The sequence below is a fragment of the Columba livia genome, chromosome 2 (assembly GCF_036013475.1).
Source record: "Columba livia isolate bColLiv1 breed racing homer chromosome 2, bColLiv1.pat.W.v2, whole genome shotgun sequence".
NCBI lineage: Eukaryota > Metazoa > Chordata > Aves > Columbiformes > Columbidae > Columba > Columba livia.
Window position 1 is genome coordinate 23,015,451 of NC_088603.1, and position 24,457 is coordinate 23,039,907.

A 24,457-nucleotide genomic window follows, 5' to 3' on the forward strand; every position below is an offset into this window, starting at 1 on the left:
CAAAGTTTAGCTTTTCAGTATCTATTGTGGGCATGAATTGAAGGACAGGAAATTCTGTTTAAACCTAAGAAGAAACATTTTTGCTGTGAGGGTGATCAATCACTGGAAGCAGTTGCACAGAGAAGTTGTGGAGTCTCCGTCCATGGGGATATTAAAAACAGGAGTGAGCACGGCTCTGGGCAGCCTTCCCTCATTGACCGTGCTTTGACTGAGTGTTTGGACTAGAACTCCAGAAGTGCCTTCTTCCCTCACTTAGTCTATGACTCTGTGATAATTATCAGCTTCCTGTTTAACAAATGCATGAACTGTGTTGGTTACACTCAATCTCTCAGTGACACTGGTTTTTGTTTGACTGTTCCAGTTTAGATGATATCCTAGTTGGCGCCCCTCTCTTTATGGAACGAGAATTTGAAAGCAAACCTAAAGAAGTTGGGCAAGTTTATCTATACCTGCAAGAAAGTGCTTTCCTCTTCCGAGATGCGCAAATTCTGACAGGCACTGAAGTGTTCGGTAGATTTGGCAGTGCAATCACGCACCTTGGAGATCTCAATCAAGATGGATATAACGGTAATTCATGTGTAATGGAGTAATATATATCTCTGTATAACACTGAAATTAAAAATAGCTAATCAGTGAATATGAAGTGTCTGTGCAGTGCCTGAAAAAGGCTTCTTAACATGTAACTGACCTTGAAAGTCACAAGAATTTACTCTCATCCTAGTGAAACTGATATTGATGGCCAAACCATTAAAAGCTTACCTATAGGAGGACAGTCATATTGACTACAGTACTATTTTTTATTAAATATTAGCATGTTCGTTTGAATAAAAATATTGTATGTTGTTTTCTGACTATAATTACATTGAAATAGTTAAGATGTTGCATATGTTTAAAAGCAGAGTTCTCTTTCTCTCCTCAAATGCTTGAATGAGTTTGAGAATTGAATTAGGTACTTAGGTGCTGAAAGAAACAGGTGCATAATGGGACGTTTTTCAAATTCTTATAGCACACGCACACAACAAAATGTTCATGTAAGTTAAGTGGGAGCCTAAACTCAAGAAAATGGTCCAAGTAAACTAACTTGCTTAATTATCTGAGATAGCCTGGATGCTTTGAGCTCCTAGACTTAGCTTCCTAGACATAGTCAATAACACCCTGGTTTTCCCTGCATGCATTTCCTTACTTCTTATTTCCAGGGTATTAGGGAATTGCAAAGCAGGCATCTCTGCATCTAAAGCCCCAAGGAGTTTTTCCTGGAGGAGATATTTTGCACAATAGCCTTAAATATAGTTGATCCACTAAGGAAAAATTAATGTACTTAGCTCCACCTTGACTTGAGGGCTGTTTTTCACGGTGCTCTAACTGCTAGACTCCAGGACAATGTTGCTCACCTGTGGCTGCTGTACAAGGGATAAGTCATATCAGGAGCCATGAGATTGTATTGATGTTCAGGGTGCACAAAATCCAAATCTCATCCTGTGGGAAGAAGCACCCAGATTGTGACTGCTGAGAACACCCTCACTGTGTTGTGCTGGAATCCCTCCATGAAGTCCAGCCCAACTGGACGCCATGGTAGAGGCTTCCTGTTCTCCTGCAGGGACTTCATTTTTTGCTTTATTTGAATTGTACTCATTCTTTTTATTCTTCTATTGCACTGCAGACATTGCTATTGGCGCACCATTTGCAGGAGAAGACAGAAGAGGGAAAGTGTTCATTTACAATGGATACAGTAATGGGTTAAACCCTAACCCTTCCCAGGTTCTCAATGGAGCCTGGGCCTCACAGTCCATGCCCTCAGGATTTGGCTTCACTCTAAGAGGAGACTCAGATGTAGACAAGAATGATTACCCAGGTAAGATTTTTCCATTAGTAAGGGAATTTCATACTTCCATGCTCTGGAAAATGCATCTGCTCCTTTCGGGAGGCAGAGGTCAGAACAGACATTTTTGGATAGTTCTAGCTTGCTTTCCTGAGAGTTAAAATCAGACAAAACAAATACTCCCTTTCCTGTCAAAAGACATGATCAGAAAGTCAAGAAAGGGCTTAAATGGTTACATTAACATAAAACATGTGAATTTTACAATAAAAAGCTTAACCCTTTCCCCTCCCTTCCAAAAACTGAATGCTCTCAGCTTATTGAGCTTGTAAGGTCGCCTTCATCCTGGCATTCTTTCCTAATTAAAAACATATTGCGTTGTAGAAGAAGGGATTGACTTGGTTGTGCTGCTGAGTTGCTTTTTGCTGTCTGAAGGGACACTGAGCTGTACATAAATTCTTTCTGGCTTTGACCGCATTACAAAAAAGCAGAGACATTGCTTAAAGGCAGATATTTCATTTGGGTCTTTTCATCGCTTTTATGTTTTCATTGTGCTATATGGACTCTTCTGGTTTAGGTTAGCTTTGATTCTTCCTTATTAGTATACCTGACATGCATTCAAATTTGTCATGTTTGTAACATTAGTTGAGTTTTGCTGGGGAAAGTATTTATTATTTTAAGAGGCATGTTCGTAGCATCATAAGTAGTCTGAACGGTGGAGCCCTTTTAAATGTGCTTGGATTTACTTTCTTATCTAGAAGCAAATCTGGTTTGTTTCTTTTCATCGCAATTCAGAAGCCTTAGCAATGGTGTGCAGTAAAACTACATATTTTGTTATTGTGAGAAGTTCATCCACAGTATAATGGTAATAGTCTCTACTTCCCTAACTTACTATGAAATCACTTTAGTTAGCCTCGGTTATTTCAAGATAAGTATTCTTAAAAGTTGTGTTGTTTCAAAAGTGAAAATCGTGATTTTCAACGGGACAAAAATGGTAATCTCTTTTAAGTTTTTGTGATGGATTGTAAAAACCTTGAAAGAGGTGCCTTTTTTCAAGAGCGGAAGAGCTGGGAAGGGCTGTTTACAAGAGAAATTGCGGTCTTAAAAACAGAGAAGCTGACTGAGGAGTAATAAAGTGAGGCTATCACAAGGCTGAATTGAGACGATCTTTAGCATTTGAGAAAAGAAAGGGCTTTCAAACACTGTTCTGACTTTTTGTTTGCATACTGTTGATGTTGCTATTAATAGTCTTTCATTGTCCATGACTAATGAGGTTCTTTTAGACAATGGAGCTCTTTATTAAGTTTCAGCATTTAAACATTTCCTAAAGCATCCATAAGGCCCCCAGCAAAACCAAAGAAAACAGGATATTGCATTCCTGACATTTCTAAGATTGAAAAGATAGAGAGAGGGAAGGGAGAGATTCTTTCAGGTCTTCTATGAGGCACATGGGGAAGAAAGAAGAGTAGAAGTCTAACTAGTTTATTAGTGCACTTTATGTGGAGCACCTTTTAAGCTAATGGGTGAAAAGTTTGGGTGATGGCTCTTAGTCTTTCTAAAAGTGTACTGAGGAACTGCTGTAATCGATTCAATTGTGAGATTTCTTGGAGTTATTGTACTTGTCATTGTTAGCTCCACTACACATCCTACCTGCAGAATTTCACATTGTGATATCAGTCCACTCTGTTAGATGGTTTGGTTTTATTACATGAATTACTTATTTTAGAAAAAACAAAACAAAACACAACCACCTCTGCATTCTAGTAACCAGATTCTCCCTCCATCCCTCAGTTAAATATCTGGATGAGCAGTCCAGAGTACTGGTGAGAATTTGTCAAAAATGACAGAAGAAAACCTTACTGTCAGTCAACCACCTCTTGCTTAATTCACAAAGACCTGAAGTACCAAAAGAGAGCTGTAAAAATAGCACAACCATGGCACAGTATTAGCACAAAAATAGAATGTCTTCCTATAGGAAAAAGGAAGAAAAAAAAAAAAGGAAATAATATGGGGAAATGCAAGTCCAGGCCATGCAGTTAGTAACCCTTCTTGTGTCAAAGAGCTTTTCTTCTTTGTCTCTTGATGGAAATGCTCAAGGGCAGAGGAAATGAGGGGCTGAGCTTGGAAGGAATAGGAAGGAAGTTTTATTTTAGATGTCAGCTGAGAGACAGAGTTTTTGCTGACTATAGAAGGCCTAGGAAACTGGCCTTTAATTCAGTGCTTCAAAATTACTTTTTCGTTTAAGCTTTTTAATCTGTATATTGTAAAAAACGCCATTTTATAGAAGGAAAAAAGTAATAAGACCAAAGTATGCTGATGCTCAGAAGTTGGGTTCCCAAAGACTTGGAAATGCGAGCCAGTTGTAGTGTCTGGCTAAAGGTATAAAGGTGTATTGTTACAGTCTAAGGTGAGATTCTCTGGGCAATTAAGTCTTCCATGACTAGAGTTCAAGTGTTGTGTGAAGGTAAATGAGCTCAAAAAGGGATCATGATTGTGACAGGTTAAGGACTGGCACCAGTTTGTGAGGACTCATAATTTTAGCTGTGTTTGTACAACTTACTCAAATCCTTGTGCTTAACATTGTTCATGAGGCAGGCACATCCCTGCTGGGAAATGAGAGGCTGAGAGGTGGGAGTTACTCTGCCTTTTCATTTTTACTGCACTGTGAAGCATTTTCGGACCTTAGATTTTCGGACTCTTAGATTTTCAGACCTTCATTAAATCAGACCATGTATTAATGTCTGAGCAGGTCACAGACCTGGAGGCCAGAAGAGACCACCTGCTTGTGTGACTTCTTATCACGGACCGCTGAGCTTCATACTGGGCTTGCTGGATTGAGCCCAGGAATCGAGACTGAGTTATAAGTTAGGGAATACAGTTCCTAAAAAGTGAGGTTGAATCACAGTCAAGGAACAGAGAAGGAAACAGGGAGCAGACAAAAAGTTCTAATATTTAGTGCTGTTCAAATCCCTCAGCTTTCCTTTGGATGGAGGTGTGGTTTCTCCTTCCTCTTCTTCCACCAGCTCCTGGCCAGCAAAGGGAAAGAGACGACCTCCTGCTTCATGGATTTATCTAGGAAAGGCAGAGGAAGACCCTTTTGTCCCCCAGGACCCCAGTTGCATAGTAAATATGGGAGAAAACTGATCACAGACAGGACTAACGGTGGGGTAGCAGAGCAAGCAGGGGAGAACATAATACAGCCATACTCATACCAATTAAAGATCTGTCTAGAACTGTTGCCTGTCTCCAGCAGTGGCCAACAACAGCTATCAAGGAAGTTGTACAGTTTTTGTGGTGTTTCCCAGAATATTCACCCAGCTGTTACCAAGTGGAGGAGCAAGGTGTTCCCAAGTCGGAGGTGGCATCTTAAAATTCAGTAGCCCTTGACCAGCTTTTCTTCCATGAACTTACGTGAACTTTTGGTACCCACAGCACATGACTCTGTAGTCATATAAGAGTCAGGCAGAACCCAACCAACCTTTATTGTTGGATAAGGCCAGTGAGAGGAAGGCAGTAAGAAGGTGGCAGATTAAGCATGTCGGTCAGATAGACTGAATGTACCAAGCCACTTCTGTGCTTTTGATGTGACTATTCAGAAGAACAAACAATCTGCAGCTTTCCGAGTCTTCCAGGCAAGACACTGGCAAACTTTGTACCATATTTACTTGAGATACTCAGTATCTCTGCAGTACACAGTATGTATCCAGGATTTGAAGGAAAAGACCAATTAGTCCTCTTAAACTGCACCTACACTAGTAAATTAAATACGCTGTTCTTTGGCTCTGGACTCTTGCGCTGTCTTTTGGAGACTAATAATTGTCCTGGGCCAGCTGCTTTAGGGCCATTCTAATGACACCACCATGGGCAGTGCTGATGTGGCACACAGGCATGTTCTCTAACACTAGTTTACTAACACTGACATAATCGTACCATCTTTCAACAGATATCAATTTCACACTTTTCTGACTCTTCAGGTACTAAGGTCACATTCAAAGGAGGGGGATCTGGTCTCACTTATGCTGCTATAGTAATTACTAACTTAATGCAATTACACTGGATTGAGAGTCATGTAAAAATAAAAAAAGGGGGGGGGGTTAAAGAAATAAAAGGGAAGGAGCACTGAATGGAGTGAAAAAAGTGTAAATGATGGGGATATTTTCATCAGTTTATGTGCAAATACAGTGGCAGCTGGAAAGAATTATGTGCAGGATTCTGTGGTGCACTTTTCAGTGCCAAAGTTAGGACATGGCAAAGCAGCATCGTGCTTTATCTGTGGTCATACTGATGAGGCCCATAAGGCAATTTATATAGCTGTGGAATTCTCTGTAACAGCAGCTCTTCAAGGTTTGCCCAAGAAATTCTGAAATCCCTGCCTCAGCACAGCCTTCCTGTCTGTCTTCTATACTGAAACATCTGAGCAATGTCATGATAACTCTCCGCATAGCTTCCACTCCACTCCTCACTAAATGTGGGGCTTTTACGGCCCCTTCGCTCCATCCTGAGCTTTATTCATGTTATCAAGGCCTGGAGCAGGGAATGAAGACTCGGTTTAGGCACGTATCTTGAGTTGTAGTTTATTTTATTTATAATTTTGTCTTTTTCTATTAACATAGTTCAGTTTTCACAGGAACAAAAGAAATCCATAAATCTGTCTAATGGGAAAGGAATTTGTTTCTTTTGGCTTCTGGGCATCTGTTCAAAGCTGGTCCTCACTGAGTGCTCGGAGTCTGTGATTACCAAGGTGATGGTGCGGCACTTCCAGCTGGTTCATCTATCTCTACAGGGCTCAGGCATTTGGAGGCTGTACGGTGTCCACCCTCACATTTCAGCATATGTTCAGTCACTTGATGGCTGATAATAGCTGAGCAAATAGTTTATAATGAATAACTTACTCAACTCATTAAGCTTGCTTTCTTCTTGTGGCATATCCTCCAGCAGACTGTGGTTTCTTCAAATGTGTTCTTGAACCCAGATAATGTAACCAGTTTCTTTTAACAGCGTGGGTGGATTCAGAGCAGTGCTCTAGATGAATTCACTATTCAAAGACTGTTGATTAGTCAATTATTTAATTGCTCAAATAAACTATGCCCTGTAATTTCTACTCCTTGCCTGTTTAGATGCTTGTGTAAATCTTCCTTGTTAACCTTGAGAGTCACCCTGGAATCAGTGCCACTGGAGGTACATCTTCAACAGCTGTTGGCCTGCTCTTTCAGTTGTTCTTTTTAGTCAAGCCTTTGTCAGCACTGGGAAATGTATAAAGGCATCTTCATCCCTTGTTATTTGGGACTGAGTTGTTATCTTAAGAATAGCATGTAGTTAATTTAAACAAATGATTCTAGAAACGTTTTAAGAAGGAAACAGTAGTGATAATTGGAAAAAATGTCCTCGGAAGTCTAGTAATCCAGTCTGATCTTATTAAAATAGGAGTATTTAACAGCTCCATCAGCTAAGTACATTGACTCAAACAGCAGGAAGAAAACCCTCAAGTTTCTTTCTGAGAGGCAAGATCTATTCAACATTCATAATTTTTTTTGAGAACAATAGGCATTGTGCCAACAATATCACAAATCATAATCTAGTGATCATTAAATTATGAAGTTGGTCTAGGAGATTTGTGGGAGACAAACTAACTAAATCATTGAGAAGCTGCATCTGTTCTGGTAAGAGAGGACTGCTGAGCATGGGAGCCAGGACAAGGCCGTGGGTTCTGCCAGCAACTGCAGAAAAGCTGAAGGATTTCTACCAGCTAATTATGTTTTCACATGAATAGTCAATCCAAAATGTAGTGACAAGCCAAAAATCTCCTACAAATGTTTTAATTTTATGGCAAATTATTGTCTGTGTAATTTTCAGGTATGCTTTTCTTTGAGATATTTAAAGAAATCACAATATTGTGTCCAATTGCATATAGGAATAAAGCTATTAATCCCAGTAAGTAGGGATTTACTGAAGTGGTAGAACATTAATTGCCCTCTTTTGGATTTGTTTGTAGTACGATGAATAATAACGTATTATGAAAGGGATTCATTCAGACAAAAGGGAAGCATTGAAATTAATTCACCCTAAGTGCTACCCTTAACAGACCTGCTACCAGAATGGCTGAAAAACAGAGAAGGGTCAAGGCAGTTGAGAATGGTAGGACTGGAAGAAAACTTCTCTGCTTTGGGTGGTGGTTATTTGTAGTATTTAACAAAAATTCCTGAGTAAAGTTGGCTGACCTGGACAATTCTGTGTGCCTTATTATGGTCAGGCTTGAAGTCATGGCCATTTAAAGGAAATTTTATTCTGGACCTTTCTTACTGAGATTTGGGAGTGTAGTGTGCTCTGAAATCCTAGAAAACAAATAGAAATCTGATCATGGGCCTTTTTGGCACCTGGTCTGCTGAGGGAAATAAAAAGTCTCACAAAGATTTTTTTAACAGTTTACAGTTACGCAGTTTTCTCACTCTCTTTTATGAAATTTCTGTTAGTATCTGTACTCAGACGGGATTTTAATTGTTTTGCAGTCCCTATGTATATTGTGCAATTAAACTGACAGACTACACAAAGTGATGTTTAAAGCTATCAGTAAATCATTCTGAGTCCATAAAGTCAACACTTCCCTGCCTATATCCTGGTAGAGTTGCAGTGGGGAGGTGACTCAGCTATTGTTTCATTTTTGGGTTTCTCACCAGGGAAGTGTGTGCCAATTATGGAGTCCTTCTCTGGCTGTTGTTCTTGGCCATTGTACCCCATGAAGTGAGATGAGATACCGTGCCTTGGCCACCGCTCTTGGGATTGCTGGACAGACTCCAGCCGAGTGTGGGGTGCTGAGCACGTCGCATGTTCCTTCCTGCTCAAACTCCCCGCGGCTGCATCTCTTGCAGGGGATGGAGATGTCCTTTAAAAATACCAGGGGATCAAAGAATTTGCTCAAGTTAATAAACAAATATATCTTGTTGAGACTGGAGGGAGGACTTGGTTGATTTTCCTACTTCTTCCAGTTGGTTGAAGGCTTAGTCACAATCGTGGTGAGTTTCTGCCCTTTATCATACGGTGTTTCAGGTCTGGCACAGCCACATGGCAGGAGGTCCAGGTAAAGAGACCAGCTTACAAAATCCAGAGTGCCTTTGAGTGCCATCTATGAATACTCTTTCCTTGACTATTTATAACAGTTTTATCCCATAAAATGGATTTTCTTCACCAAAAAGCATCTTGCAAGCCTTCCCTTCAGAGCAAAGTAAAATTTAAAATAAGCATTAGGATTGTTTAACTTTTCACAATTCCCCTTGACTTCAGTTAAGTATAATACATGCCAAAGACACTTGTTTCAGGATTAAGCCCTGTGAACTCCACCAACTGGGACATTAGAGCACATGACCTTCAAGCTGTGTTGAAATGCAAGTTGAAAATTCCTTCAAAATCACTCCATGTTTCTTTTCTTAGCTTTTGCAGAGTGGTTGTGACCCCACAGATCATTTATTCCACAACAGTAACGAGGCAGAAACACACGGCTGCTGCCACCAGCCCCTCCTTACAGATATCTGCTTCTCTGAAGGGTAACAGCTGATAAAGGATCTTCTCAATGAGATGACACAGGCAAAGTGGTCATTTACTTCAATCTATGAGGTCATTCATCCTCCTGAAAACATGAATTATGAGAAAAGGAGGGAAATTTTGTGATTCTGATACTTCTCTCTCTTTCATTTTCTATTTACACACACTTTCATCTGGGCTTGAAAAAAAGCCCTCACAAATGCGGGGGAGCAAAGGTTTTCATACACTTTCCTTCAGGCTCTGTTTTGGAGGGTTATAAGTAGTTAAGCTGGCCTTTTTTGCTATGTAATTCCAAATTGCTTGTTAAACCCTTATTTTTCAGCTAGTGACCTTTGCATCAATGACATTGCATGTGTAACATTAACAAGCAATGAATAAAGACAACTTCTCTCTTTTTGGGAGGGGAAAGTTGCCAGACTTCAGATAATTTAGACATCTCATGCATTTTTTTCACAGAAATTATTCGTAACCTTTCTTCTGCACAGCAAATTCAAAACTTCTGGTTATAAAAGTGCTCTGATTCGATATGTATTCAAATCTCATGTATTCATATCAATATCAGAATTTTTTTTTCCAGTGATGGGTGTAGGGCTTGCACCCCACAAGGCAATGAAAGAAAGAAGAAATAAAACTGCTCTGTGACAGAACAAGTAGAAGCAAAGTGAAGTCCCTAATGAATCTTCCAGTGAATACTCTGCTTGAATATATAATGACTTGGTCATGTGGACATGTGAGGGGAAAAGTAAAAGCTTCAAAGGAGAGCAGGATGAGCACAGTCCTGGCTGCCCATAGATTATGCTGAAATAAGGCCTTTGTGATGGTGCCGTGACTGACCTCATCTTTTTTGCTGCGTTTCCAAACCTGGCTGAGGTGGCAATGCAGAAAGACTGCTTATGGAAAACCAGTCCATAATTCTGGTGGCTGGGACCTATCACTGCTCCTCTAGACCCTCTGTCCCAAAGAAACCAGAATTTAGCTATTAAGCAGATGTACGAAGTCCCCTTTAACATTAAAGTGAGGATGCCGAGATAGCGGGGACCTAAGTCTGCACAGTTGGAGATACCCAAAAAAGTTCACTTGTACTAGTGAGGTTCTGTCTGACAGATTTTTACCTTCAGATTCAAACAGTCTACATTTTATTAAGCATGCTCAAGTTGTGTGTTCAAGCTTTCCCTTGTGCTCATGAAGAGTCAGAGGGCTTTACTTTTTAACGAAAGATCAGATTATGAGATCATGACAAGACCAGGATCTGGATGAGTGCTGGATATCTACCTGGTTTGTCTCTGCCATAACATAGTCCTGCACTGAAACCTTTTGAGTTATCAAGTCTAGTACGAAACAGGACATGTCGTGAGTTAAGTCTGTTGCAGGATTCATAAAGAGCGTCCATCTGGGAACAACAGAGTAGAAACACCTTCCTTCTTGTCTTTCATCTTCTGTTCATAACAAGTTTCCTTTTCCTTTAAAACAACACCACAAAAAAAAACAAAAACAAAACAAAGAAACAAACAAAAAGTCAAACACACACACACAAACCAAACCAAGCAAAACTACCAAAAAAAGCGCAACAGAATATTGAATCTGTTACTGAGGGTGCTGCTATCAGGGAGCTGTCAGGGAAAATTCCACCATGTGCTCTGTGGAGCCTTTATGGTAATGGCTATGTCTCAATCAGTTGTTTATTTAAGCAAAAAATATCTTTTGGGTTTGGTACTGTGTGTAATTTGTCTATAAAAGCTGCTAATGAAAAGGACTCATAAATGTCCCAAAAAGGAGAGAGAAACAACACTCATTTTCTTCTGCTATTTAAAGTGTTCCTGACCCTGCAGCATAAGGCCAATGGAAATAGAAAAATGTAAATGTTGTACAAAAAGAGAATCAGACCCATAAACTGTCCATGCCTGCTCCTATTAGGACATCATTTAATGGAATTCATTGTAGGACGGGCTGTTGCCCTTGTGGAGTACTTGTTTAAACTTGTGAAATCCTGACCATCTGAAAGGCAGAGAGAGCACTGGAAAACTCGCTGCCAGACCTGGCCCAAACCCACCCAGCTAATCAACATCAAAGCTTTGTATTTGCATCATGCTCAATGACTTCAGGGCTTCACAAGCAAACCAGTGCTCAGACTATGGAAGCAGCAAGTCATGGTTTGTTTACAACCCTGAGTGCTGGTTTAATTAACTCATTTAGATCCATTTAGGTTGCCAGTCTGTACCACCACAAGGCCTGTTGTAAGTCTCGATCCACTGAATTGAACATGTGTAAATCAAATCGAGTGATGACAACAGTGGAGTGAAAGGGACAGATGGACACTTCGGGCTTTGAAAATGAAACAAAGCTCTTTCCTTTTCCTGAACTTTCCAGCATTGATCTTTTTTCCTCACTGCTTGGCTCCAGCTTTTCTCTAGCAGGCCTGAGTGATCCACCAGCCAGTCTGCAGCTTTCCAGAGAGCCCTGTGTGGTGACTCCAGGCAAAAAAACATTTGGGCCTGTAGGTTCCTAAACCAGGCCAGTGTCCAGTAACAAAGATGTGCCCAATGTCCAGTGTGGTGTTTGTGTAGTTGACTCCATCTGTTCCAGATGGTGACTGGTGGAAAGAAGATGGCTTTAGACAAATAACTATTGAATGCCTTAGCATATGCTGCTGCAACACTGAAAACATGAGAAACTGTGAAGTCAGCCACCCTCTTACCTGTGTGTTGAATTTATGTACACAGAGATGAAATGCTGAAGTTAGCGAACAAAATGCTTAAAATTACTCAAAACACAAAGTAGGATGGGGAGGATTGTCAGGATGGAACACCATAAATTTTCAACATGACCTGTATGAGAGTGATGACAAAGTGGTTTGCTTCTCTGTGTGTAATGGGCAAGTAATGGTTTGAAATAAAATGTATAGGGTTTTTTCCCCTTTAATGCAAGTTGGAGAGAAGTGGGGTTGTGGTACGGGTGAGCTTGTGTTAAATAGACTGGCACTTAGTGGATACAACGAAGAAATTCATAAGCCCATCTCTCATAATGTGAAATGTTTTCTTTCAGGTACACTCATGAAAAAATTATGTAGAAATTATGACATTTGTTTTATGTTACTGCATTCTTAATATAAATAATCTAATTTAGGCTGGAAAAAAAATGTATGAGAGGATTTTATATAGTTCTTCTGAAGCTGTTTTGTTTTTCCAGATTTAATTGTAGGTGCATTTGGAGCTGGAAAAGCAGTTGTTTATAGGTAAGTGGTAAATATCATGGATTTTTCATTTTACAGCTTTGGAGGGTGATCTGCAAATAAACAAACCGCACATTTCTGTGCTTTCCTGGTGCAATGTGTAAAAGATGCTCATTACAGATGATAAAATCAGCATCTTGTGAGAAACAAATCCTTTTTTCCCAAGGTCAAAACTTGTAATTTTCAAGGAAAATTTCCATGCTTAGTCTAAGCTCAAGAAATCTCTTTTGGAATGTTTGGCTTCTCAGTTAAGTTTAAATGAGACAAGAAGAGAAAATGGTATGTTTTCTACCTTTAAAGCCATGTCACACACATTCCTATACAGTCAAAAAGTTCGTGCAGCTCATCAGGGAGAAATTTAAAAAGCAAAACATTGAAAGTTGATTTCTTTACTGAGGGAATGGTACTAGTTGGAAATTTTCCAGTGACTCTTCAGAGGTCATGTACATTAAGACATGAACTATTTATTGAAAATAAAGACGGCTGCTTTTAGCTTCAGTTTACAAAAAATGTATGAGATCCCATTTTGCAAATCTCAGAGTTACTGCTGACTATGGATTTTCACTAAATGGACTGTTTGATTAGGGGTATAAATTAAAACTACCAAATATATAAACAAAAATCTGCTGCTGCCTTCTTAGTCCAGCCATGCTGACAGTTCTTTGCATCTAAAGATTTACCATCCATTGCTGCAACAATGTGGTCATATTTCTTGATTCCTGTCTTCTTGTCTGTATTCCCAACAGTACCTGACTGAGAGAAGGTATGTTCTACTTCCCTTCTGAACGTTTGTCAAAGCATAAGAATTTTGTAAAACAGGATAGTTAGCTCATTTTGGTGAACACTGTAGGTGCAGTGATTAGACCTGCTTTTCCTACTGCCTTATTGAAGAATCGTGCAAATCCTTTGCGATGCATCACTTTGCAGTGACATGAAGGACTGCACAGGAGAATTATATCTAGTGTGTACTATTTCATTTAAGAAGGTGGATAGCAGGAGGCCCTCAGTCTTTCCATTTCCTGGCCAGAGTGTATCAAATATGCAACATGTCATATTGGAGAAACAGAATTTTATTCACTGAAATTTGATAGAAAAAAGGTTTTCCCTATTGGACAAAAATGAAAGTAATCTTATTTTTTAATGTCTTGCTGAAGTAATATAGAGCAGTATTCATAAAAGCTCAGCTGTGGATTAAAGTATGATTAGAGTAATTTTGTAAGAAGCTGGTTTTGCCAGAATTATGTAAGTTACTGTAAAATAGTACTGCGGTCTTAAAAAAATTATAGACCCTTTCTTGTTTTCATTTGTTTTCTAAGTTGCTCTTGACTATTGATTTTCTTATTACTTAATAACAGATTGTTATTCAGAGGGATGGTTCCCATCACCACAACTATATTTTCACATACTCTGCAGAATTTTGTGATGATTATTCCTGGTTTCCAAAGTCAATTTTCTCAAGACATGTCAGACAGAGCTGACTGTGCTATTGGCTCAAGATGTTCTGGATCAGCTTCTACTTTAGCCAAATTATGTTATTTTTTAAGAGTCTTAAACAGAGATAGCAAGTCTAAGATGTCTCTGTTAATGGAGACAGTATAAAACAAATCTGTCAGTATAAAATAATGGCCAAAGGGCTGCTGTAAATCCTCAAAAGCAGACTGTCCCTTTGTGAAAACCCAGTGTGATGAAGTGCACCTGATATGCCTCTGTCCCAGGACACACCTACTGTTAACTTGTAGGCTACTGTTTCAGTGATGCTGTTAACCTGCGTTTTTTTCTGTGAAGAACTTTCAAAATGTCATAGTAGGAGGTATCACAGTTCCTGGCCAAAAAAAAAAAGAGAAAAGTTCTTTTGGGTAGGACCAGCATTGTAAAAGCGTTTTCTCCCAAGTAACACTACATTTCCAGCATTTTGGTGGCCACCTCGGTAAAGTGTTTTCTCTGCTGTGACTTAGGTACTAACGTGCTCCTTCTGTATGCAATGAACCTTGTTTCTGTTCCCCAGAGCCAGACCTGTTGTGACAGTGAATGCTCAGCTCATTCTGAACCCCATGATTGTGAATCCAGACAATAAAACTTGTCAGCTCCCTGGCTCTCAGCTTTTGGTGGCCTGGTAAGTTCATGATTAAACAAAACACATCCTCATCCTTTTTCTCAAATAACTTCCTATTCCTAACCTTTTCTTGCACTTTTTTGTTCAATGTGCTAAAAGAAAAAGTTGAAACATGTTATGAGCACAGCAGAAAAACCTATATAGGACAGAGTTATTTTTGGAGTCTTCCAGTACTTCACAGATTCTCAAAATGAACTAGCTAAAAGTCTCCTTCTGCATGGAGGGGTGCTCCGTGTCTCTCAGGACTGAGCTGCAAATTCATATGCAGCATTTGGATGAATGAAACAGGAAACAGCTAGAACAGATCAAACATAGAAACACTGATCTGTCAAAATGTACATCTTTGTTGTAACAGTGAAAGTGATGCGAAGAGCTGGTGGGCCCACCGTTTTTGTTAGAGAAAGAGAAAGATCAGTCTGTCATGAAAGAGAGAAGATCTCTGGTTGGCCATCCTGAGAGCAGAGCACAGGATGTTGTTTCTGGCTGCCATTGGTCAGAGGAAAGCTTTGTTTCAATGCATGGTACAGGACAATGTTACATATATCTTTAAAAAAGAAACCCTCCACCACAGTAGCATTTAACTTTGAAAATAAAAAGTACATTCAAAAACTAGAAGCTAATTAAAACTATTTAAGATCATTTACAAATATGAAATGCTTGCAGGACAGTTGGAGACTATCTAATAGCACAAAATACCACAGAAAGGCACATTTACTGCACTAGAGAAAAAAAAAATCGTCACTTAGAAAGGACCCCAGGGACAGATGATAAAAGAGGCTATTGCAAATACATAAGATACTGTTTAAAAGTGGAAATCATAACAAATGAGGAAACTAAAAGCAAAACAGAACGTAAACACGTGCAAGTTGAATATAAAAGACCAGTAAGTCCTGCCAGAGAGACTGTGAGGAACAGTTTTCTAAGACAAAAACTAGTCATATCATTTTATTGAAGCATATTAAAAGCAGAAAGCCTGCCAGGACTTGGGCTGGATGAAAAGAATATCAAGGTGTAAAGGAGGACTCCAGAAGATAAGGTCACTGCAGAAATTTTTCACTGCTTCTAAACCAGAGGTGGTCAGAGGGATTCCCCACATTGGAGACATTCTTCATAGGAGATGACTTTTAAAAATCATCTCAAATGTAAGAGTCAGCAAAAGAGGTTTTAGAACAGTGATAAATATGAAGCATAAAACATAATCATGACCAGAAGCAGTTCATTTAAGAGTCAGGAAGGTACTCAGCTCTGATGCACTTCAACCACAAAATATATGGGCTTTCAGTGCATTTGATGCAATTCGTGACCCAGGAAGTTCCTAAATCTACCAGTTGTGAAAATCTAGGATGAGGCTGTTAAGAGGTTTTCACTATTGCTCTGTTCTTTTACACTTTATAGAACTTCTCGTATTTATCATAATGTTCCTCATTTATATGCCCTGTGTGGAAAATCACCTACCTACAGAGCAATGTGGAATGCACTCAGTAGGACTATGCAGTCCCAGAACTGCATGAAGCTTTGGCCTTTTTGGAAGATCTGTCCTGATTTTTTTAATCCAAGCGCCTTTTGTTTTAATAGTTGATATAATAAAGAGTTTACAATATCAACATGGGCTGAAGCATGTTCATTGTTCCAAATTATGTTTTTTTCAGAACTTCAGTTTTTAACACTTTTAAGAATGCTTTGTGCCACAATGGAAAAATTTTCAAAACCATAATGTTTACCATTGGTGTACTGAAATAAAAAAATTGGGTTTTGCACAAGAAAAAGAAACAAAAACATCTCTGTTAAAAAAGTATTCCTGCTGTGAGATATTGTTTAAAAAAGGGAGAAAAAAACAAAGTATGCTCCTTTAACATGTAGTTTTTTCATTACTTTTCATTTTTGTTTTACAATAAGCCAGAAGATGTTTGGTTCATATCTACAAGAGTTTTAATATTAGCATAATTTAATTTCTGTTTCTTTATTCTAAAATAGTCTTCCCTAAAGGCTTACTTTCTATTACAAAATGACAGGAGAGAAACTGCTATTTTCCATGCAGTAATTTTTCTGCTTGGTTGATATAAGCTTGTATTGTACATATGAAATCAATTAGTAGGGAAACTCCAACAGGCAAAGAATTCCTCAGTCCCATGGGACAGATTTCTGTATCTCTTAGCCAGCTGTGGAACTTGTATAAAGTGTCTACTGGCTGACACTGCAAAGTTAGAATGAAAGGAAACCTCCTACCAGAAAAGTTTCAGGAAGTGTGTGTATATGAATAATGTGGATTATTGAACATTTTTGAGCATTAGAAAAATATTATTTTTGCCATGATAAAAATTGGAACACTGAAGCACAGAGGAATCATGTACAAAAAGTCATTTTTATGCGTAGTCCTAAGAGTATTGTCTAGAAATACATAATTCTTTCTCTGCTATGTTTAAAATGTGGCTATTTATGAGTTCTGAAAACTTAAACATTTGGAACTAATTCTGAAACTTTAAAGCTATGAAATAAAATGATAGAACACTTTTTTTAAGGTGTGAATGATACAGTTTAATTTCTGTAAAAAGAGGTAAATAAATAAAACATTTACATTTGTCAGAAACTCTTTCCACATCATAGGATTTATTAAGTCCAAGACTGGGTTCCAGCTATCAAGAGATCTAATTTATCTCTGCATGGGTATTTTTATTACCATCCGAGATCTGATTATCCACTAGCTACTTTGCTACTACTTAGTGCTTGAATTATATCTGCAAATTTTATTTGCTCCACCTTTCCCTGACTTAAGGTAGAGTGCAAATATTGTTGCTTCCATTTGGCAGAGGAGCAAGATGTCAGAGAAGTTACATGACTTACCAAAAATCAAGTAGCACACAAGTGTCCAATCATGATAAAAAGTCAACTTGCACAATACATTTCTGATCCTTAAGTTCCTACTATCAAAAAAGGATTTGGAAAAAAAAAATTTCATTCTTCTATCTCTAAATATGTTATCATTAAAACAGTAATAAAATACTTATAATCTTGAGTCAGATAGATTCAGTAAAGGAAGCATTTCTACATACACTTCAGAAAAAGCTGAATACCAAAGTCCTGACAAAAATATAAAATCCAAAAATAATAATATGTCAGCCCTTCCTACCTGCATAGTTTTGGCAAGCATTAGAGCATCATAAAGAAGTATATTGACTTACTTTTTTGTGGCAGTTCATGAGTTTACATTTGAAATTTATGCTATGACATGCAAGACTGGCCTGTGAGGCCTGATGTCTAAATTGCATTGGTGCAATTACACAAGATTTTCTCATTTTTGTTGTTCTTGTCCTTGTGTATTAGGAAACAATCAGTTCTTCATGTGTTAACTCATAGTTGTAAAGAAGTAGGAATATGACTAAATTTACAATTCTGCGTGGAACGTGAATCAACATTCATAATGTCATTTGAAGGCTACAGTTAAGTGGAGTTTAATGGCATAAGAAAGGACTTCTGCAGACAGCCTCACACAAAGGGGGTTTGCTGAAGCTCAACATAAGGAAGGCAACTTTGGTGATACTATTACAAGTGTGATCTCTGTAGGTTATCTCAAGAATTAGTGGGAACAGATCCTTTTCTCCATCTTCTTTGATTATTATTGGAGCATAGGAGACTTGCTAACTCAGGGAATATCTTAGGTAAATAAACACAGATCTCAGTGAACATCTTTTTAAGAAAAGGAAAGGAAAACTTGGAAGGGATGACTTGGGAACTGCTGATTCCCAGGTCAGATCTCTTTCTGCTAATAATTACTACTTCTTTTTTATATTTAGCTTTACTGTAAGAGTCTGCGCAGACTTTGAAGGTCAAAGTATTTCATATGAGATAGGTAAGAAATGTTTTATATTCTTATAATTTACCATGTCCCCCTCCATTTCAGATGTATTTTTTTTCTTACACCTTGAAAGTTAATAGGAGTGAGATCCTCCTAAGGCAAGAAAATACAGTTAAAAAGACATAGATATAACATAGAGCTTGTATTATTCATTTTGAGGTTTTTTTATTCAGTTTAAGCTGTTTTCCAAATAAAACCAAGAACATACCCCATTGAAAAATGTTCTGGTTTGAAACAACACCAACAAATGGAAAGAGATGGGTGTCCCATACATGTATGATCTGTAAATGAAGTTAGAAAGCTTAAATTACATGTATTCCATACTTTGGATCAAAAACTAGTGTGCTGCTAAGCAGCGGGGGAGGGTGGGGCGCTTAAAGCATGAATTAGTTTTACCTGGAAGACTTTGTTAGAGTATTTATAATATATAATTAATTGTTTGCTATTTTTTCTTTCCACATCAAATAAATAAATAATTTATTTACTTGTATCCTTTAGTGCTGAAAGGTGAATTGCAATTAGATTCATTGAAACAGAAAGGAGCTGTCAAGAGGACCCTCTTATTTGATTATCACCAGTCACATCATTACTTCTCCATTGTGATGGAAAGACAGAAACAGCTCCATTGCCAGGACTTTCTTGTTTATCTCAGAGTAAGCTGTTTAAAATATTCTGGACTGTCGCCATCATTTGGATAATATCAGGGATTTAAAGATAATAGTAAAAAAAGGAGCCACTGCAAAAGGAAGAACAATTTTCATTGTTCTTAGATCCCAAAATTACAGAAATGTGAGATGAGAAATGCCTCACCAGGGTGTCCAGAACATTCTTCTAACCAGGCAAAATTTCCCATGTAAATCTTTGGCTCATCTTTTGTCAAAGAAAACATAAAAGAAAGACTTCCTTTGAAGAAGAGCATACAGTTCCTCTGTGTACAAATACACTCATGTGGCACTCTTCTGGAAACTCTGATTAAAATACTGCATCTCCTGATACAAAAAGGCAAGATTGCTCACCCTATAGTATTCACAGTGGGATAATCAACTAAGCATGTTAAATGTCATGCCAATTCAGTTTCAAAAGGTATTTTAAAGGAGTGTCACCAGCAATATTGGCCTAAAAATTATATATTTTAAAAATATCTTTAGGTTATTTTAAAATGGTTTTTGAACTGTGGAACTGAAGTTGTGAAGGAGAAAGGGTCATTGGAGCAGCTGGAATTACCTCATGCAATTGAAGCAGATTCCAAGCCTGGTCCTGGAAATACCGTGGGAGGTGAAATGGAGGAGTCTAAGCAGTATGGAAGGGAGTCTGTAGGCAATTAAGGTGGTGGGGTTTTACCATTGCTAATCCATGTAAATTCTTGGTTATGGAACAAGCCAACAATATTACCTCCACAAATCCACACATGTCCTCCTTCCATTCCAAAAGGAAGGAGGGCAGTAGCTGATAGGAGTTGGTTCTGTGTGTCTCTCTTAAACAGCTTCATTTTTGGGTAATGCTTAGAAAAAAATCTGAGTCTACTCAGCTCAACCAGCTTCTTCCAGATGTGGGGCTGTGGAGGCAATGTGTTCTGGGCATTCCAGTTAATGGTGAGTCACTTTACTTTCCTAATGACGTTACATATGGCCAGAATTTGACCAGCAGCTGTCAAAGACCATATCTTTACCTTCAATAAAGCCTAAAGTATGAATCTGTCACCATACCATACTAATCTGAACTAATTATATTAAACCATTGGTTTTTATTATGTGATTGTCACTCACAGGATGAAACAGAATTTAGAGATAAATTATCTCCCATCAGTATAAACTTGAATTATAGTTTGGATGAATCCAGTTTTGAAGACAGCTTGACTGTGAAGCCAATATTGAACTATTACCAGAAAAGCTCGTTAACAGAACAGGTACAAATTTTGCGTATCATTTTCAATATATAAATGTGAAAGTATTTACAAATTCTGTGTGCATCATCTTCCTTAAAAGAAAATATCATGTCCAGAAATTACACAACAAGGATTTAATTAATTCAAAATGTAAATTGAATATAAGTATAGAATGAGGCAGGCCTTTAAAGCATTTACAAAACTTTGTTGTGTTCATACAGAACTGTGAAAATATCGCATTGTAGAATATGGAAACCAAGTTAATGTGGGAAAGAGCCTGAAAGATATTGTTCTGCTAAGGATATAGTTGACAGTCTAAATAGTCTCCAACAGTACTCAGGTGGAAAGGAACTTGTGGAAAGAAGAAAGAGATTAATTCACCAGGGCAGGGCTAGTGATATTTAAGATATTTAAGTTAGTGATATTTAATGAAGTGATTTGGACTTTGAAGCATGTACTAACTGTATTTTTTTTACAACAATACAGGCTTACATTCTGGTTGACTGTGGGGAGGACAACTTGTGCATTCCTGACTTGCAGCTTTCTGCTATGCCGTAAGTTAAATAAAATAAATGATGCTGTATATAACAAAATCCAGACACTTCTAACTGCTTTAACAGAATAAAATATATAGAACACAGTTCTGTTGTTTGATATAGCTACTCATTCCTACCTGATTTCCAGATTTTAATTTGCACATCCATTTCATCTAGAAAACCAAGAAGTGGAGAAATATACACTTAGAAGTGTATCTTTGTCAAACACATTCCGATGTTTAATGATTAGCATAGAAAATAAGGTTTGCAAGTGTTTGTTAGGAGTGATTCTAGTTCTCTGAATGCCACAGATTCACAGAATGTCACGGATTGGAAGGAACCTCAAAAGATCATCTAGTCCAATCCCCCTGCCGGAGCAGGAACACCTAGATGAGGTTACACAGGAAGGCATCCAGGCTGGTTTTGAATGTCTCCAGAGAAGGAGACTCCACAACCTCCCTGGGCAGCCTGTTCCAGTGCTCTGTCACCCTCACTGAGAAGAAGTTTCTTCTCAAATTTAAATGAAACCTCTTGTGTTCCAGTTTATACCCATTGCCCCTTGTCTTATCATTGGTTGTCACCGAGAAGAGCCTGGCTCCATCCTCGTGACACTCACCCTTTATATATTTATAAACATCAATGATGTCACCCCTCAGTAAAGAGATACTACAAATTTTTATTCAAAGGAGATTTTAAATTTGTTTATTTTGGTGTGCCAGTTACTTTGAGCTTGGGACACAGTTCTCCTGAACTCAGTATACAGTGAGCAGATGAATCTCAGAATGAAAGAATTTCAAAACATGGGAACAGTCTCCCTCTGCGGAGGGAGAAATATACCAAGCAGGTCAAGTGTGGAACTTCTGACAGTTGTCTATGCCATCAAAATCAGGACGTAGGTTGGAAAGGAAAGGACACAGTGCCATTGCAGGTCTCAGGAGATCTTCTGTCGTGGTTCATTTTACAATGGACACAAGGGGAAAACTGGAATCCTACCACCTTTGTGCCCTCCAGAAAACAGTGCTGATGGGAACCCTGTGGCAAGTAATTTCTCCACTAGATACTTCTTCCTTGTTAGAAAGTAGTCAGGCTCTGAAATTTTATACATCTAACTTTTGAGTTCTGTAGTAGTCCACTCTGATTGTCCATGGTGCTGGCATAGTTTTCCATGGGGTCACTTTTTACGGAAAATTTTTTATTCTGTATTCACAAAATATTTTCCAGAACAGATGCTATGAGAACAAAGCGTTCTTCTTCTTTATTCATACAAAAATCATAATTGTGCGTGTTTTAGCTCCTGACAAGTAGTATGTTCTATGTAGAGATAAAGATCAGCTAATAATTGGAGAAGAAAACTTTGTCATGCTCATAATAAATCCAAGGAACGATGGGGAAGGAGCCTATGAAGCTGAGCTACATATAAGGATTCCGCCTGAAGCAGATTACACTGGGGTTGAACGCAACAACAAGGTAAATGAAAATCAAAATACTAGCAATAATAAAGCAGAACTGAGAGCGAGGTTAGCCTATGTAGACTATACGAGCTGAAAGCAGCAAGTAGAGAGGTGTCTCTTAGGAAGGGAGATTCTACCAACTCTCAGCTATCCTTCCTCACACAATCCAGGCTAAAGATTAGATGTGTGACCAGAAGATGGCAAGGTCAGGACCATTGTGTTCAGAGCCAGCTCAGGTCCAGCTCCTTGCTGTTAACTTAGTTGTAATACTAGACAAATACTGTCACATTCGTCCCAGGGCTAGAGGTATTCACATCATTCAGATTTTGAACCAGTAAACCCTACCAATAGCAGGGAGTGATAGTGCAGAATCCCCTGAGTGCTCTCAGCCTTGGATCCTGTGGTCTCAGCTCTCATTAGAGTTAATGAGCCCTGTAGGAGCCCAGACACCTGGATACCTCTGTCTCGTACTCCCAGCACTCCAGTGTTTTACCATTATTAAGATATCCTGAATAGCTGAACATAAATTGCAGTTTAAATGTGACAAAGTTGATTTCCTTTGTAGTCAATTATTTTATCTTATGGGTAGGCCAAAATAGTAGTAATATTGTAAAATGTGTTGATGTTCACAGAAGGACAAATATTGACTGAAGTCCTGCTGAGCTGTACTGAACAAAGAGTGTTTCCTTTTTGGGTCTGTTTGTTTTTTAAAAGCAAAGACGAAACACTATCCTGCAAACAAGCAGAGTGTTCATGTATTCTCTGTTGGACAGCAAGTCTGAATCGCCTCATCTGCGCATAAATCTCCCAAGCTGCTGCAACATGAGCTTGTGTTTTCCTGTCAGTGCCTGGAATGTTCAGAAGGGCCTCAAGGGTGAGAGTGGGAGAAAGCAAGTTAATTTCCTTTCTGAAGGCAAATGTTTTTAAGGAAGCTGAAAGTAACTTACAAGGTATTTCCTTATTCTCCTTCTGTCAGTGTCTTTTTTAAGGGGCTTTTCACCCAGTTTGAAAAAACAATGACAAGAATTAATGATGTCACAGAAGATGAGAATATGGAAATTTTCTGCAGTCTCACTTCTCTGGAGCATATCTTTATACACAAAACAAATAAGTAAAGACATCAGCCACTTTCTGTTGTCTCTTTCTCTTTTTCTCGTAGCATAGCCTCTCGTTTTTTGGACTGTGATCTACAGAACTTAACTCCTCTTCGATATACTACACCTGGTTATATTTTTCCTGTGTTACTCTTTAGAAATCTTTGGCTGTTCTTTTGGCCATTACCAAGGATGTCAGGGGAGGCACTTATTCCAAACCCTACAGCGCACATTACCACATATCTATCATTTGGATGGACAGAAGTTACTCAGGGTTTTTCGTTATTTTAGGAAAAATTGTATTTCGTAGTGCCGGCATGGTACTCATGGGGAAAGGAAGGGAAAAAAGAGGTGGGAGATTATGGTGCATTGGAAGAATAAGGAGAAGGTAGAAAGGATTGGCAAAGAGTGTTAATGTTCTTTCTATTTTGAAAACAAGTTTTTAAAGTCCCAGGAAACATAATGCAACTTTTTCATTTTCTTCAGTTTTTGCAGAAGATGAAACACATTTTTGACAAGTCAAATTCTGAATCCTTCTGGATTTATAGAAAAATTGCCTTCATTTTGCCTTCATGTGTTTAGTTCACTACAACACATACTTTATTTCATATTCTCTTATTTTTCATACTTATTCCATTCAAAGAGATGTCATCGTGTTCCTTCTGAGAAGGATCAAGACATTAGTCCTACTATCTATGTCACTCTTAGTATCTTCCCTTATGCTTTGCCAGTACATTTTCCACGAGGATTACATATAGTGCTGAAAGCAAGTTTATTCTTTCTATTGTTTTTAAACTTTAAATATATATTTTTAAAACTATGCTCTTTGTGATATTATAGTTGCATTAAATAAACAACAACAAAAAAAATCATTTCTAAGTGTATTTGGAAAAGAAATGGATATTGGAGTTTTCTTAAAAAACACGAAGCTAAAACTTGCTGGT

The 24,457-nt window shown here is 38.3% G+C and overlaps 1 protein-coding gene across 2 annotated transcripts in view; it reads left to right on the top strand.

Annotated features, from left to right (window-relative positions):
- Positions 1 to 24,457, top strand: part of ITGA8 (integrin subunit alpha 8) — a 104,939-nt gene that overhangs the window by 28,720 nt on the left and 51,762 nt on the right. For both annotated transcript variants that reach the window (XR_010469997.1, XM_065050920.1), the window contains exons 12-20: positions 362 to 567; positions 1,661 to 1,852; positions 12,539 to 12,584; positions 14,587 to 14,694; positions 18,486 to 18,541; positions 19,046 to 19,200; positions 20,316 to 20,453; positions 20,919 to 20,986; positions 22,288 to 22,435. Coding sequence is in view for 1 of the 2 variants with exons in the window: in XM_065050920.1 (XP_064906992.1) it covers positions 362 to 567; positions 1,661 to 1,852; positions 12,539 to 12,584; positions 14,587 to 14,694; positions 18,486 to 18,541; positions 19,046 to 19,200; positions 20,316 to 20,453; positions 20,919 to 20,986; positions 22,288 to 22,435 (1,117 nt within the window). In the remaining variant the exon portion in view is untranslated. The remainder of the gene's footprint in view (positions 1 to 361; positions 568 to 1,660; positions 1,853 to 12,538; positions 12,585 to 14,586; positions 14,695 to 18,485; positions 18,542 to 19,045; positions 19,201 to 20,315; positions 20,454 to 20,918; positions 20,987 to 22,287; positions 22,436 to 24,457) is intronic.